General features: G+C 56.6%; 3 protein-coding genes across 8 annotated transcripts in view; 2 read left to right on the top strand and 1 right to left on the bottom strand.

The window, feature by feature from the left end:
• Positions 1-16,065, top strand: part of LOC123745278 (RND transporter family member dispatched) — a 225,995-nt gene that overhangs the window by 27,651 nt on the left and 182,279 nt on the right. The window lies entirely within an intron of this gene.
• LOC138363043 (protein dispatched-like) overlaps positions 1-16,065 on the top strand; it is a 109,004-nt gene that overhangs the window by 27,721 nt on the left and 65,218 nt on the right. The window contains exon 1 of one of the 3 annotated variants that reach the window (XM_069321868.1): positions 6,955-7,096. The exons of the other annotated variants lie outside the window; for them this stretch is intronic. The gene's annotated coding sequence lies outside the window, so the exon portion shown is untranslated. Of the gene's footprint in view, positions 1-6,954; positions 7,097-16,065 lie in introns of those variants that run through there. 3 annotated transcript variants of the gene reach the window in all.
• On the bottom strand, positions 8,358-16,059 carry LOC123773887 (nascent polypeptide-associated complex subunit alpha, muscle-specific form-like). The gene is made up of 2 exons (XM_045767822.2): positions 16,027-16,059; positions 8,358-10,892 (listed from the first exon to the last, which is right to left on the bottom strand). Exons 1-2 carry the CDS (start codon positions 16,057-16,059, stop codon positions 8,358-8,360), a joined length of 2,568 nt encoding a protein of 855 aa, XP_045623778.2.

Genomic DNA, 16,065 nt, shown 5'->3' with positions numbered 1-16,065 from the left:
TTTAATTCCCGTAGTCTCTCCTCATAGTTCATGCCCCTCATTTCGGGCACTAGTCGGGTGGCAAACCTCTGAACCTTCTCCAATTTAGTTTTATGCTTGACTAGATATAGACTCCATGCTGGGGCTGCATACTCCAGGATTGGTCTGACAAATGTGGTATACAAGATTCTGAATGATTCATTACACAAGTTTCTAAAGACCGTTCTTATGTTGGCCAACCTAGCATATGCCGCTGATGTGGGCTTCGGGGGACTGTGTGTGTGTGTGTGTGTGTGTGTGTGTGTGTGTGTGTGTGTGTGTGTGTGTGTGTGTGTGTGTGTGTGTGTGTGTGTGTGTGTGTGTACTTGCTTGCGTGTAATTACCTAAGTGTAGTTACAGGATGAGAGCTACGCTTGTGGTGTCCCGTCTTCCCAGCACTCTTTGTCATATAACGCTTTGAAGCTACTGATGGTCTTGACCTCCACCACCTTCTCCCTTAACTTGTTCCAACCGTCTACCACTCTGGCTGCGAAAGTGAATTTTCTTATATTTCTTCGGCATCTTTGTTTAGTTAGTTTAAATCTATGACCTCTTGTTCTTGGCGTTCCAGGTCTCAGTTTGTGTGCGGGCGCGCTTGCGTGTTTGCGCGCGCGTGTGCTTGCGTGCTTGTGAGAGTAAAGCAGAGTGCTGCAGCAGGAGTGATGATATCGAGCGATGGACTGAGGCTGCCGCCTCGGGGCACTAGGGTGGGTGGCAGGTGGTGGTAGTGGGTGGCAGGCGGTGGTAGTGGGTGGGTGGCAGGTGGTGGTAGTGGGTGGCAGGCGGTGGTAGTGGGTGGGTGGCAGGTGATGGTAGTGGGTGGCAGGTGGTGGTAGTGGGTGGCAGGCGGTGGCAGGTGGTGGTAGTGGGTGGGGGCAGGTGGTGGTAGTGGGTGGGTGGCAGGTGGTGGTAGTGGGTGGCAGGCGGTGGTAGTGGGTGGGTGGCAGGTGATGGTAGTGGGTGGCAGGTGGTGGTAGTGGGTGGCAGGCGGTGGCAGGTGGTGGTAGTGGGTGGGGGCAGGTGGTGGTAGTGGGTGGGGGCAGGTGGTGGTAGTGGGTGGTAGTGGGTGGCAGGCGGTGGTAGTGGGTGGGTGGCAGGTGGTGGTAGTGGGTGGCAGGCGGTGGTAGTGGGTGGGTGGCAGGCGGTGGTAGTGGGTGGCAGGTGGTGGTAGTGGTTGGCAGGTGGTGGTAGTGGGTGGGGGCAGGTGGTGGTAGTGGGTAGGGGCAGGTGGTGGTAGTGGGTGGGGGCAGGTGGTGGTAGTGGGTGGCAGGCGGTGGTAGTGGGTGGGTGGCAGGTGGTGGTAGTGGGTGGGTGGCAGGTGGTGGTAGTGGGTGGGTGGCAGGTGGTGGTAGTGGGTGGCAGGTGGTGGTAGTGGGTGGGGGCAGGTGGTGGTAGTGGGTTGCAGGCGGTGGTAGTGGGTGGGTGGCAGGTGGTGGTAGTGGGTGGGTGGCAGGTGGTGGTAGGCGGTGGCAGGTGGTGGTAGTGGGTGGGGGCAGGTGGTGGTAGTGGGTGGCAGGCGGTGGTAGTGGGTGGGTGGCAGGTGGTGGTAGTGGGTGGGTGGCAGGTGGTGGTAGTGGGTGGCAGGTGGTGGTAGTGGGTGGGTGGCAGGCGGTGGTAGTGGGTGGCAGGTTGTGGTAGTGGGTGGGTGGCAGGCGGTGGTGGTAGTGGGTGGCAGGTGGTGGTAGTGGGTGGGTGACAGGTGGTGGTAGTGGGTGGGTGGCAGGTGGTGGTAGTGGGTGGGTGGCAGGTGATGGTAGTGGGTGGCAGGCGGTGGCAGTGGGTGGGTGGCAGGCGGTGGTAGTGGGTGAGTGGCAGGCGGTGGTAGTGGGTGGGTGGCAGGCGGTGGTAGTGGGTGGCAGGCGGTGGTAGTGGGTGGGTGGCAGGTGGTGGTAGTGGGTGGCAGGCGGTGGTAGTGGGTGGCAGGCGGTGGTAGTGGGTGGCAGGCGGTGGTAGTGGGTGGCAGGCGGTGGTAGTGGGTGGCAGGCGGTGGTAGTGGGTGGGTGGCAGGTGGTGGTAGTGGGTGGCAGGCGGTGGTAGTGGGTGGCAGGCGGTGGTAGTGGGTGGCAGGCGGTGGTAGTGGGTGGCAGGCGGTGGCAGTGGGTGAGTGGCAGGCGGTGGTAGTGGGTGAGTGGCAGGCGGTGGTAGTGGGTGGGTGGCAGGCGGTGGTAGTGGGTGGGTGGCAGGCGGTGGTAGTGGGTGGGTGGCAGGCGGTGGTAGTGGGTGGCAGGCGGTGGTAGTGGGTGGGTGGCAGGCGGTGGTAGTGGGTGGGTGGCAGGCGGTGGTAGTGGGTGGCAGGTGGTGGTAGTGGGTGGGTGGCAGGCGGTGGTAGTGGGTGGCAGGCGGTGGTAGTGGGTGGGTGGCAGGCGGTGGTAGTGGGTGGGTGGCAGGTGGTGGTAGTGGGTGGCAGGCGGTGGTAGTGGGTGGCAGGCGGTGGTAGTGGGTGGCAGGCGGTGGTAGTGGGTGGGTGGCAGGCGGTGGTAGTGGGTGGCAGGCGGTGGCAGTGGGTGGGTGGCAGGTGGTGGTAGTGGGTGGTGGCAGGTGGTGGTAGTGGGTGGTGGCAGGTGGTGGTGGTGGCAGGTGGTGGTAGAGGGCGGGGGGCAGGTGGTGGTAGTGGGTGGGGGCAGGTGGTGGTAGTGGGTGGGGGCAGGCGGTGGTAGTGGGTGGGGGCAGGCGGTGGTAGTGGGTGGTGGCAGGCGGTGGTAGTGGGTGGTGGCAGGTGGTGGTAGTAGGTGGGGGCAGGTGGTGGTAGTGTGTGGCAGGTGGTGGTAGTGGGTGGGGGCAGGTGGTGGTAGTGGGTGGCTGGCGGTGGTAGTGGGTGGGTGGCAGGCGGTGGTTGACGGTGGCTGATGCAACAACATATCAGGTAACATATTGACCTGCATTGTTTTGTGCCATATATATATATATATATATATATATATATATATATATATATATATATATATATATATATATATATATATATATATATATATATATATATATATATAATCTCAGAAAACTCTGCCAAAAGACACGCCAAGGGGGTCATGGAAGCCCTGGCTGACCGGGTTCGAGAATCCTTCAGGGGTCAAGAGTTGCAACAATGCAACCTGGGATTCAACTGAATCCTCTAGGGGACCTGAAGCTTCCACTGAAGCCCAATTAAAGGGTTGAGACATGGCCCGCATGCACTCCGGCTGTACTCACCTAGATGGTCCAGGGTGCGGGGGGGGGGGGCAACACGTCAGAGTACAGGCACTCGTGACACACTGCCAACTGAGTGTAAGACTGGAGGTCACATGGTGAGTGGTGGTGTGTCACACTTGAGGTCCAACCTGGGTGCTGTAAGCCACCTTTAACAACCGCTAAATGCTCCACAAAACTGCTCCTTTACAATTTCAGTGCGATAAAAGCAAGTCTATTTTCTCCAAGAAATTCTTTCCTTATATTACACTCAGATTAACTATTATAATATTACAAAACTAAAAAGCAAAAAAGTATTTGTAATATAATGTAAAAAAAAAATCTACAAATTACATTACAGGTATACAGTAATTAAGACTAAAGTAATCTTGTTCAAAAGTTCATATACTTTAAAAGGATATTATATTGACTTCCACCGCGCCCCCCCCCCCTTCTGACCAACACCCGTGACGCGCCCCACCCCCTGCCCAACACCTGTGGCGCCCCACCCCCTGCCCAACACCTGTGACGCCCCACCCCCCTGCCCAACACCTGTGACGCCCCACCCCCTGCCCAACACCTGTGGCGCCCCACCCCCTGCCCAACACCTGTGACGCCCCACCCCCCTGCCCAACACCTGTGACGCCCCACCCCCCCTACCCAACACCTGTGACGCTCCACCCCCCTGCCCAACACCTGTGACGCCCCACCCCCTGCCCAACACCTGTGACGCCCCACCCCCTGCCCAACACCTGTGACGCTCCACCCCCCCTGCCCAACACCTGTGACACCCCCCCCCCTGCCCAACACCTGTGACGCTCCACCCCCCCTACCCAACACCTGTGACGCTCCACCCCCCTGCCCAACACCTGTGACGCCCCACCCCCTGCCCAACACCTGTGACGCCCCACCCCCTGCCCAACACCTGTGACGCCCCACCCCCCCCCTGCCCAACACCTGTGACGCCCCACCCCCTGCCCAACACCTGTGACGCCCCACCCCCTGCCCAACACCTGTGACGCCCCCCCCCCCCTGCCCAACACCTGTGACGCCCCACCCCCCCTGCCCAACACCTGTGACGCCCCACCCCCCCCTGCCCAACACCTGTGACGCCCCACCCCCCCTGCCCAACACCTGTGACGCCCCACCCCCCCTGCCCAACACCTGTGACGCCCCACCCCCCCTGCCCAACACCTGTGACGCCCCACCCCCCCTGCCCAACACCTGTGACACCCCACCCCCCCTGCCCAACACCTGTGACGCTCCACCCCCCCTGCCCAACACCTGTGACGCTCCACCCCCCCTACCCAACACCTGTGACGCTCCACCCCCCTGCCCAACACCTGTGACGCCCCACCCCCTGCCCAACACCTGTGACGCCCCACCCCCTGCCCAACACCTGTGACGCCCCACCCCCCCTGCCCAACACCTGTGACGCCCCACCCCCTGCCCAAAACCTGTGACACCCCACCCCCTGCCCAACACCTGTGACGCCCCACCCCCCTGTCCAACACCTGTGACGCCCCACCCCCTGCCCAACACCTGTGACGCCCCACCCCCCCTGCCCAACACCTGTGACACCCCCCCCTGCCCAACACCTGTGACGCTCCACCCCCCCTACCCAACACCTGTGACGCTCCACCCCCCTGCCCAACACCTGTGACGCCCCACCCCCTACCCAACACCTGTGACGCTCCACCCCCCCTACCCAACACCTGTGACGCCCCACCCCCTACCCAACACCTGTGACGCTCCACCCCCCCTACCCAACACCTGTGACGCCCCACCCCTCCTGCCCAACACCTGTGACGCCCCACCCCTCCTGCCCAACACCTGTGACGCCCCACCCCCCCTGCCCAACACCTGTGACGCCCCACCCCCCCTGCCCAACACCTGTGACGCCCCCACCCCCCTGCCCAACACCTGTGACGCCCCCACCCCCCTGCCCAACACCTGTGACGCCCCACCCCTCCTGCCCAACACCTGTGACGCCCCACCCCCCTGCCCAACACCTGTGACGCCTCACAAACCTCTATGAACACTGGCTGTCCGCCTCATTTACACTCACGGATTGATGACATTTTAGGAGTGAGTTATGCAGACGTTGGTGGTGGGCGCTGCTCCACGACACAACCGCTCACTCTGTGTGGCCTAAGTCGCACCTCACAACTCTGACGTCTGTCATAAGAATAGAAATAAATTAAACTGCACACATTCAGGTGAAATAATTTTGGGGCCTCGTATGGGGCCAATACGCTCATGCAAGGCACTCAAATCCGTATATGTTTCTAACCTACGCTTGAAATAATCCATCTATCCATAACGTTACTCAATATATCATTTCATAAATCAACAACCCTCTTTCCACACCAGTATTTACCCAGGTCTTTCCTAAATGTTTACTGATCCAATATATATTCATTATTCTTGTTTTATTTTGTGGACATACTGAAGAACAGTGATGACTCGGAGCACCAGTCTGCTGAAGTACTTGAGAGTGTGTAAGTGTTCATCCTGTCACTGCCGAGGATGTCTCCACGCCCAACAGTGACTCACAAGTGTACCCCCCCCCCCACTGTGGCACGGTTCACCAGGGCTCAGAGAGCAGTGAGCACCTCCGCCAGCCGTGGCACTGGTCGGCAGTGCTACGTCATGTCACTAAACTCCTCCGGATTTGTTGATCTCACTCTCAGTTAATCATCTACAACAAATACATTACCGCCCTCTTATTGGTCAAATCTAGTTACGTTGAGTTGTGACGCGAGTGACGTCTCGTATTTTAACCTATATGATAAATATGTGCTTGGTTATTAATTTACTTGTAGTGAGCTTGGAGCGTCAGTACACTTTACTGCACGTCGACGGTTATAGCAGGTAACTAGAATAGGTTTCTAGAGTTGGTTACCTTCCCCCGAGCCCGGTCTGTGGCCACCACCCGGCTGGTCCAACACGTCTGCAAGAACTCGTCTGATTGTGACCCGGGAACATTGTGTTGTGGGAGAGGGTTGTGAGGAGCGGACCTCTGAGTGTGTCCACGGCGCCGCTGCTCGTCGCTGGCTACATCCTCCTTTTCCTGCCACATGTTTCGCTCAGCATGTTATGTTACTCTGCATAATTTGCTCCTGACCTTCCAGTATCAGGACCAGATATATGCATATTTAAAGTAAATATATGCACGTATATCGAATACATGCATATATTATGTATACCTCTCTCGTCTCTTTTCCAGAGAGTAGATTTTGAGTGCTGTGAGACGCCCCAATAGTTTAGGTGCCTTATGGTGTATATGCGTGCCGTATATGTTCTGTGTATTCTCTCTATCTCAGCCATCTCTCCTGCTCTCAAGGGGCAAGTGAGTACGGAGCAGTAGTCTAGGCGGGAAAACACAAGTTATTTGAATACAGCAATGATCATTGCTGTCGATTTCCAGATTTCTCTTTATCCCCATCATTGTTGTGGCGGATGGTACGTTAACGTTGTTGTGAGTACTGCCTGGGGTCACGGTGTGTGTCCACCGTTGTCACCAGTCTTATGTCAGGCTGCCATGCTCTTGGTACATACCTTCACACTGCCTGTAGTGAGCGTCTCTTTGCAACCCCCCTCTCTCTCTCTCCACTCTCTCCGGGGCGGCGCTCTCACTCACGTTCTGCTCTTTCTCTGTGCTTTGGGTGTGTGCGAGAGGGAGAGAGAGGGAGAGAGAGAGGGAGAGGGGAGGGGGCAGGGAAAGAGAGGGGGCGGCGGTGGGTTGAGTGTAGCAGTGTGTGGCGTCGCTTGCTGCTGGGTTGGTGACTGGTGCGCTGGTAGGGTGGTGGTGGTGGGAGAGAAGCTCCCATCTGAGCTGTGGTGTCTGCCCGCGCCCTGCTCCACTCTCACCTGAGCCGCGCCAACAGCTCCACGCCACCTCCACACACAGGTAAATACCCACACACCAGCCTTCCCATGAGGCACTTTACCGCCTCTTACTAACAGCTTGCATCTCCTTACCTAGTATTACCCGCCTCGGCCGCCGTCCTCGGCCAGTGTTGACCACTTAGATGGACCCGGAAGGTGACCCAGGAGATACCGGAAGTGCTTGCCGGATCTCTGTTGACCTAACTTTATCTGGCACTTGTCCACCCGGGCCAAGGTCACACCCTCTAGTATTGATCTCCTTCGTCGTGGTCTTTCAGCGGGAAATTGTGGTAGGTGATGGTGCGCCCCACACAAGTGCCATATTGGTCAGCCTCACCCCAGCCACTGACGCAGCCCCATGGTGTGACCTGATGCAGCCCCACGGTGTGACCTGACGCAGCCCCACGGTGTGACCTGACGCAGCCCCACGGTGTGACCTGACGCAGCCCCACGGTGTGACCTGACGCAGCCCCACGGTGTGACCTGACGCAGCCCCACGGTGTGACCTGACGCAGCCCCACGGTGTGACCTGACGCAGCCCCACGGTGTGACCTGACGCAGCCCCACGGTGTGACCTGACGCAGCCCCACGGTGTGACCTGACGCAGCCCCACGGTGTGACCTGACGCAGCCCCACGGTGTGACCTGACGCAGCCCCACGGTGTGACCTGACGCAGCCCCACGGTGTGACCTGACGCAGCCCCACGGTGTTACGTAACAATAACGGTGTAACCTAACACGGTTGAAAACAAGCCACAGTGTGACACAGTGCAGCTCACAGTATGACACCACGCAACCTACAGTGTGACACCAGCCAGTGTGACACCAGCCAGTGTGACACCAGCCAGTGTGACACCAGCCAGTGTGACACCAGCCAGTGTGACACCAGCCAGTGTGACACCAGCCAGTGTGACACCAGCCAGTGTGACACCACACAGCAGTAGTAGCGGTTATGTATTGTAATGGAATAATAATCTTTATGGTAATAGTGATGCGTAGTTGTAGTAGTTAAGCGTAATTGTAGTAGATAAGCGTAATTGTAGTAGATATGCGTAGTTGTAGTAGATATGCGTAGTTGTAATAGATATGCGTAGTTGTAGTAGATATGCGTAGTTGTAGTAGATATGCGTTGTTTTGGTAGATATGCATAGTTGTAGTAGATATGCGTAGTTTTAGTAGATATGCGAAGTTTTAGTAGATAAGCGTAGTTGTAATAGGGATGCGTAGCAGTTGTAGTGGAAATACGTATACGAATTAGTTACACAGATGCAAAGGCAATATTTGTCATGTGTAGCAGAGTAGCAGTGATGGCTTGGTAGTGGTGCTGGGGCAGTGATGGCAAGATGACGGGTGCTGGGGCAGTGATGGCAAGATGACGGGTGTTGGGGCAGTGTTGGCAAGATGACGGGTGTTGGGGCAGTGTTGGCAAGATGACGGGTGTTGGGGCAGTGTTGGCAAGATGACGGGTGCTGGGGCAGTGATGGCAAGATGACGGGTGCTGGGGCAGTGATGGCAAGATGACGGGTGCTGGGGCAGTGATGGCAAGATGACGGGTGTTGGGGCAGTGTTGGCAAGATGACGGGTGTTGGGGCAGTGTTGGCAAGATGACGGGTGCTGGGGCAGTGTTGGCAAGATGACGGGTGCTGGGGCAGTGTTGGCAAGATGACGGGTGTTGGGGCAGTGTTGGCAAGATGACGGGTGTTGGGGCAGTGTTGGCAAGATGACGGGTGCTGGGGCAGTGTTGGCAAGATGACGGGTGTTGGGGCAGTGTTGGCAAGATGACGGGTGTTGGGGCAGTGTTGGCAAGATGACGGGTGTTGGGGCAGTGTTGGCAAGATGACGGGTGCTGGGGCAGTGTTGGCAAGATGACGGGTGCTGGGGCAGTGATGGCAAGATGACGGGTGCTGGGGCAGTGTTGGCAAGATGACGGGTGCTGGGGCAGTGATGGCAAGATGACGGGTGCTGGGGCAGTGTTGGCAAGATGACGGGTGCTGGGGCAGTGTTGGCAAGATGACGGGTGCTGGGGCAGTGATGGCAAGATGACGGGTGCTGGGGCAGTGTTGGCAAGATGACGGGTGCTGGGGCAGTGTTGGCAAGATGACGGGTGCTGGGGCAGTGTTGGCAAGATGACGGGTGCTGGGGCAGTGTTGGCAAGATGAGGGATGCTGGGGCAGTGTTGGCAAGATGACGGGTGCTGGGGCAGTGATGGCAAGATGACGGGTGCTGGGGCAGTGTTGGCAAGATGAGGGATGCTGGGGCAGTGTTGGCAAGATGACGGGTGCTGGGGCAGTGATGGCAAGATGACGGGTGCTGGGGCAGTGTTGGCAAGATGAGGGATGCTGGGGCAGTGATGGCAAGATGACGGGTGCTGGGGCAGTGTTGGCAAGATGACGGGTGCTGGGGCAGTGTTGGCAAGATGACGGGTGCTGGGGCAGTGATGGCAAGATGACGGGTGCTGGGGCAGTGTTGGCAAGATGACGGGTGCTGGGGCAGTGATGGCAAGATGACGGGTGCTGGGGCAGTGTTGGCAAGATGACGGGTGCTGGGGCAGTGTTGGCAAGATGACGGGTGCTGGGGCAGTGATGGCAAGATGACGGGTGCTGGGGCAGTGATGGCAAGATGACGGGTGCTGGGGCAGTGTTGGCAAGATGACGGGTGCTGGGGCAGTGTTGGCAAGATGACGGGTGCTGGGGCAGTGTTGGCAAGATGAGGGATGCTGGGGCAGTGTTGGCAAGATGACGGGTGCTGGGGCAGTGATGGCAAGATGACGGGTGCTGGGGCAGTGTTGGCAAGATGAGGGATGCTGGGGCAGTGTTGGCAAGATGACGGGTGCTGGGGCAGTGATGGCAAGATGACGGGTGCTGGGGCAGTGTTGGCAAGATGACGGGTGCTGGGGCAGTGTTGGCAAGATGAGGGATGCTGGGGCAGTGTTGGCAAGATGACGGGTGCTGGGGCAGTGATGGCAAGATGACGGGTGCTGGGGCAGTGTTGGCAAGATGACGGGTGCTGGGGCAGTGTTGGCAAGATGACGGGTGCTGGGGCAGTGTTGGCAAGATGACGGGTGCTGGGGCAGTGTTGGCAAGATGACGGGTGCTGGGGCAGTGTTGGCAAGATGACGGGTGCTGGGGCAGTGTTGGCAAGATGACGGGTGCTGGGGCAGTGTTGGCAAGATGACGGGTGCTGGGGCAGTGTTGGCAAGATGACGGGTGCTGGGGCAGTGTTGGCAAGATGAGGGATGCTGGGGCAGTGATGGCAAGATGACGGGTGCTGGGGCAGTGATGGCAAGATGAGGGATGCTGGGGCAGTGTTGGCAAGATGACGGGTGCTGGGGCAGTGTTGGCAAGATGACGGGTGCTGGGGCAGTGTTGGCAAGATGACGGGTGCTGGGGCAGTGTTGGCAAGATGACGGGTGCTGGGGTAGTGTTGGCAAGATGACGGGTGCTGGGGCAGTGTTGGCAAGATGAGGGATGCTGGGGCAGTGATGGCAAGATGACGGGTGCTGGGGCAGTGTTGGCAAGATGACGGGTGCTGGGGCAGTGTTGGCAAGATGACGGGTGCTGGGGCAGTGTTGGCAAGATGACGGGTGCTGGGGCAGTGTTGGCAAGATGACGGGTGCTGGGGTAGTGTTGGCAAGATGACGGGTGCTGGGGCAGTGATGGCAAGATGAGGGATGCTGGGGCAGTGATGGCAAGATGACGGGTGCTGGGGCAGTGATGGCAAGATGACGGGTGCTGGGGGCAGTGATGGCAAGATGAGGGATGCTGGGGCAGTGTTGGCAAGATGAGGGATGCTGGGGCAGTGTTGGCAAGATGAGGGATGCTGGGGCAGATTGTCGGCGGTGAAAGCTGTAAATGTTATTAGTGCCAACACCAAACGTCCCCCCCGCTCCGCCCCCCGTCTATACGTTACTCGGAGGAGGCCCCAAGGTCTTCCCTCACCCGAGGAGTGCCTGGGCCTGCTAGTCTATTCCCCTGAGAGGAACGTCGTTACTTCTTCTCAGTGCTTGTTTCACAGTAGAAGTTAATGTCAAAAATTCAACTCCAGAGAGAGTTTCGTTAGTATGTAGGGAGTGTAGGCCTTAGTAAAGTGCAGGCGTACATCACTGTGTCAGCCGGGCGCACCATCTTGTCTCTATTGTACATGCTCTCTACTTCTTAACTAGTTCTTTAAGCAGTTTACATTCTAGTTTGTTCCACTTGCTTCCTGGTCTTAGGCTGAACTGTTTCGTCACATCCCTGCTGCTTATGTGCGTGACTAACTCCCGAGTAGGTGCTCACTTTAGGTCAGCCAAAACATTTTATCTTTCATTGATTCACATTAGTATTCAATATGTCTGGATAATATCCCTCTTTTTTTCCTTTCTTTTGGGACTAGGCGTGAGTGTGTGTGTGTGTGTACTCACCTATTTGTGCTTGCAGGATCGAGCATTGACTCTTGGATCCCGCCTTGTGTGTGTGTGTGTGTGTGTGTGTGTGTGTGTGTGTGTGTGTGTGTGTAATTACCCAACTGTTATTACCTAAGTGTAGTTATGGGATGAGAGCTATGATCGTGGTGTCCCGTCTTCCCAGCACTCTGTCGTATAACGCTTTGAAACTACTGACCGTTTATGCCTCCACCACCTCACCTGTTCCAACCGTCCATCACTGTAAAAGTGAACGTTCTAATGTGTGTTCGGTACTATTGTTTCCGTAGCTTGAAGTAATGACTTTTTGGAATTGTAGATTTAAAAAATTCCACTTTGTCTATTTTGCCGATTCATCTTACTATTGTGTATGTCGTGATCATATCTCCTCTTTTTTGTCTTGTGTCTTGTAGCTTTGGCAGTGTTAACGCCTGTAGCCTGAGTGGCGTCACCCCCCGTAGCCTGAGTGGCGTCACCCCCCGTAGCCTGAGTGGCGTCACCCCCCGTAGCCTGAGTGGCGTCACCCCCCGTAGCCTGAGTGGCGTCACCCCCCGTAGCCTGAGTGGCGTCACCCCCCGTAGCCTGAGTGGCGTTACCCCCGTAGCTTGAGTGGCGTCACCCCCCGTAGCCTGAGTGGCGTCACCCCCCGTAGCCTGAGTGGCGTCACCCCCCGTAGCCTGAGTGGCGTCACCCCCCGTAGCCTGAGTGGCGTCATCCCCCGTAGCCTGAGTGGCGTCACCCCCCGTAGCCTGAGTGGCGTCACCCCCCGTAGCCTGAGTGGCGTCACCCCCCGTAGCCTGAGTGGCGTCACCCCCCGTAGCCTGAGTGGCGTCACCCCCCGTAGCCTGAGTGGCGTCACCCCCCGTAGCCTGAGTGGCGTCACCCCCCGTAGCCTGAGTGGCGTCACCCCCCGTAGCCTGAGTGGCGTCACCCCCCGTAGCCTGAGTGGCGTCACCCCCCGTAGCCTGAGTGGCGTCACCCCCCGTAGCCTGAGTGGCGTCACCCCCCGTAGCCTGAGTGGCGTCACCCCCCGTAGCCTGAGTGGCGTCACCCCCCGTAGCCTGAGTGGCGTCACCCCCGTAGCCTGAGTGGCGTCACCCCCCGTAGCCTGAGTGGCGTCACCCCCCGTAGCCTGAGTGGCGTCACCCCCCGTAGCCTGAGTGGCGTCACCCCCCGTAGCCTGAGTGGCGTCACCCCCCGTAGCCTGAGTGGCGTCACCCCCCGTAGCCTGAGTGGCGTCACCCCCCGTAGCCTGAGTGGCGTCACCCCCCGTAGCCTGAGTGGCGTCACCCCCCGTAGCCTGAGTGGCGTCACCCCCCGTAGCCTGAGTGGCGTCACCCCCCGTAGCCTGAGTGGCGTCACCCCCCGTAGCCTGAGTGGCGTCACCCCCCGTAGCCTGAGTGGCGTCACCCCCCGTAGCCTGAGTGGCGTCACCCCCCGTAGCCTGAGTGGCGTCACCCCCGTAGCCTGAGTGGCGTCACCCCGTAGCTCTTGTTTTCAGTTCCGAAAGGGAAGGGAACTATCAGGAGAAAACACCAAACCATTACGACAATATAGCACTGTTAAAGGACCAGGATAAATACTTGGGATGGGACGGGGGAAAAGAATGGTGCCCAACCACTTGGACGGTCGGGGATTAAACGCCGACCTGCATGAAGCGAGACCGTCGCTCTACCGGCCAGCCCAAGCAGTTCCGAAAGCCATTTAGTTGCATTTTTTGGAACTTTTTTTTAGTTTGTTGATGTGCTGATGAACAAACTAGATGGTAGATGGGTCATACAGGAAATGAACTTTACTAGTGCTAGAAAACCCTGTAATAGTCTTCCGGTCTGATACATTGCCTCTTTTTACCGTCCTCATCTTTATGGCAGATAATTTATCATCCATGTCACAAGTCTTCTTGTCACCCTCTCTATGTTCCTCTGTACTAACCTAGTTGTGCTTGCGGGGGTTGATCTGGCTCTTTGGTCCCGCCTCTCAACTGTCAATCAACTGGTGTACAGGTTCCTGAGTTCACTGTGTATGGAGTCAGCCTCCACCACATCACTGCCTAATGCATTCCACCTGTTAACCTATTGTTATTTTGTGTGTGTGTGTAATTACCTAGTGTAGTTACAGGATGAGAGCTACGCTTGTGGTGTCCCGTCTTCCCAGCACTCTGTCATATAACGCTTTGAAACTACTGACGGTCTTGGCCTCCACCACCTTCTCCCCTAACTTGTTCCAATCGTCTACCACTCTGTTTGCGAAAGTGAATTTTCTTATATTTCTTCGGCATCTGTGTTTAGCTAGTTGAAATCTATGACCTCTTGTTCTTGAAGTTCCAGGTCTCAGGAACTTGTGTGTGTGTGTGTGTGTGTGTGTGTGTGTGTGTGTGTGTGTGTGTGTGTGTGTGTCAATCATCTTACTACGGTATTGACCGCTCGTCATCCCCCCCCCCCGTCAATACACGTAACGCCCTACTCACCATCCCACTCCTGGTCCACCCCCCACCTCTACCCATCCAAGCCACCTTCATGTAACTCTTAGGCTCCTCACCTCCCACAGTTGATGGCCCAGGAGCTTGAGTCTCCATGAAAACCCAGCCACACAAAACAAATAGTTCCAAAATGAAATACAGACCTGAACGTCCCTCCCTAAAAAACCCTTAAACATTAAAAAAATATGTATAAGCATCCGAGTGTGTAGAGGTGAATAATACACAGTATTTATGTATGAACTCATATGTGGTAAGTATACGTGAAGAACCTCTCACTCTGCTCTGCCTAGCTTCCTGCTTGTCTGCCTTGCTTCCTGCTTGTCTGCCTAGCTTCCTTCTTGTCTGCCTAGCTTCCTGCTTGTCTGCCTAGCTTCCTGCTTGTCTGCCTAGCTTCCTGCTTGTCTGCCTAGCTTCCTGCTTGTCTGCCTAGCTACCTGCTTGTCTGCTTAGCTTCCTGCTTGTCTGCTTAGATTCCTGCTTGTGTGCCTAGCTTCCTGCTTGTCTGCCTAGCTTCCTGCTTGTCTGCCTAGCTTCCTGCTTGTCTGCCTAGCTTCCTGCTTGTCTGCCTATCTTCCTGCTTGTCTGCCTAGCTTCCTGCTTGTCTGCCTAGCTTCCTGCTTGTCTGCCTATCTTCCTGCTTGTCTGCCTATCTTCCTGCTTGTCTGCCTATCTTCCTGCTTGTCTGCCTATCTTCCTGCTTGTCTGCCTATCTTTCTGCTTGCCTAGCTTCCTGCATGTCTGCCTAGCATTCTGCTTGCCTAGCTTCCGGCCATTTATCTTCCTACCTAGACGCTTACATGCGTGTTTACCTTCCGGCCTTTTGTCTTTGTTTACCTTTCTGGCCGCCTGGCCGTGTGTCTGTTTACCTTTCTGGCCGCCTGGCCGTGTCTTTGTTTACCTTTCTGGCCGCCTGGCCGTGTCTTTGTTTACCTTTCTGGCCGCCTGGCCGTGTCTTTGTTTACCTTTCTGGCCGCCTGGCCGTGTCTTTGTTTACCTTTCTGGCCGCTTGGCCGTGCCTTTGTTTACCTTTCTGGACGCCTGGCCGTGCCTTTGTTTACCTTTCTGGCCGCCTGGCCGTGCCTTTGTTTACCTTTCTGTCCGCCTGGCCGTGCCTTTGTTTACCTTTCTGGACGCCTGGCCGTGCCTTTGTTTACCTTTCTGGCCGCCTGGCCGTGCCTTTGTTTACCTTTCTGGCCGCCGGTCTGTTTATATTCATACCTGCCTATATCCTCCTGCCTTCCTGTGTTAATTTTGTATTTAGATAGGAAAGAGGGTCATGGTGATCCTGTTCCACTGATCAACTCACTCAGTTCAGTCTACTTGCTTTAGGGGTCAGATTCTGGTACTTCAGACCTTTTACCCAAGTACTGCTGCCTGCACCTCCAGACTGGCCAGATGTCGACCAGGGCTCACTAGTCTGCCAGCCTGAAGGTGCAGGCAGACCAGGACTCCCTAGTCTGCCAGCCTGGAGGTGCAGGCAGACCAGGACTCACTAGTCTGCCAGCCTGAAGGTGCAGGCAGACCAGGACTCACTAGTCTGCCAGCCTGGAGGTGCAGGAATGCACGAGTGTGAGGTGAGGTCACCCACACGAGTGTGAGGTGAGGTCACAACACAGCTGGCGGGTGTCGAGGCCAGAGGGTGAGGGCTGACGCAGCATGAGGGAGCGAGGCTACAGTTACCGAGGTCTGGGTTGCATATGAATTCCGGAAATCAAATCGGACACATGCTCTTAAATTGCGTCATCGAGATTCTCGCTGATTGGCTGTATTTTCACCTCTCGACCAATCACAGCTCACGTGTGACTTGTCTCGATTGGCTTAGAAATGTCACGTGATTCAAAGCTGTAACGTACAAACCCAACCCACCCACCCACCCCTATCGAGGCGGATGCTCAGAAAGCGTGAATATTACGGTGCTTTAATTTTGACTAATACGCCGCATTTTTTATCGATTGGTCGATTCCGTTAAAAAATGCGACCCATTGAGTAAGAGGACGGGTTGTACTCCGCACGGCACGGTAATGGTACTCACACTCTTAACAAACTACATTTTAATGAACCCTAAAACGTACCTCATCATTGTTGAGGGTTGTGAGGGACCTCATAAAGCT

The sequence above is a fragment of the Procambarus clarkii genome, chromosome 10, assembly GCF_040958095.1.
Source record: "Procambarus clarkii isolate CNS0578487 chromosome 10, FALCON_Pclarkii_2.0, whole genome shotgun sequence".
Taxonomy (NCBI): domain Eukaryota; kingdom Metazoa; phylum Arthropoda; class Malacostraca; order Decapoda; family Cambaridae; genus Procambarus; species Procambarus clarkii.
This window is presented reverse-complemented; position numbering and strand designations above follow the sequence as displayed.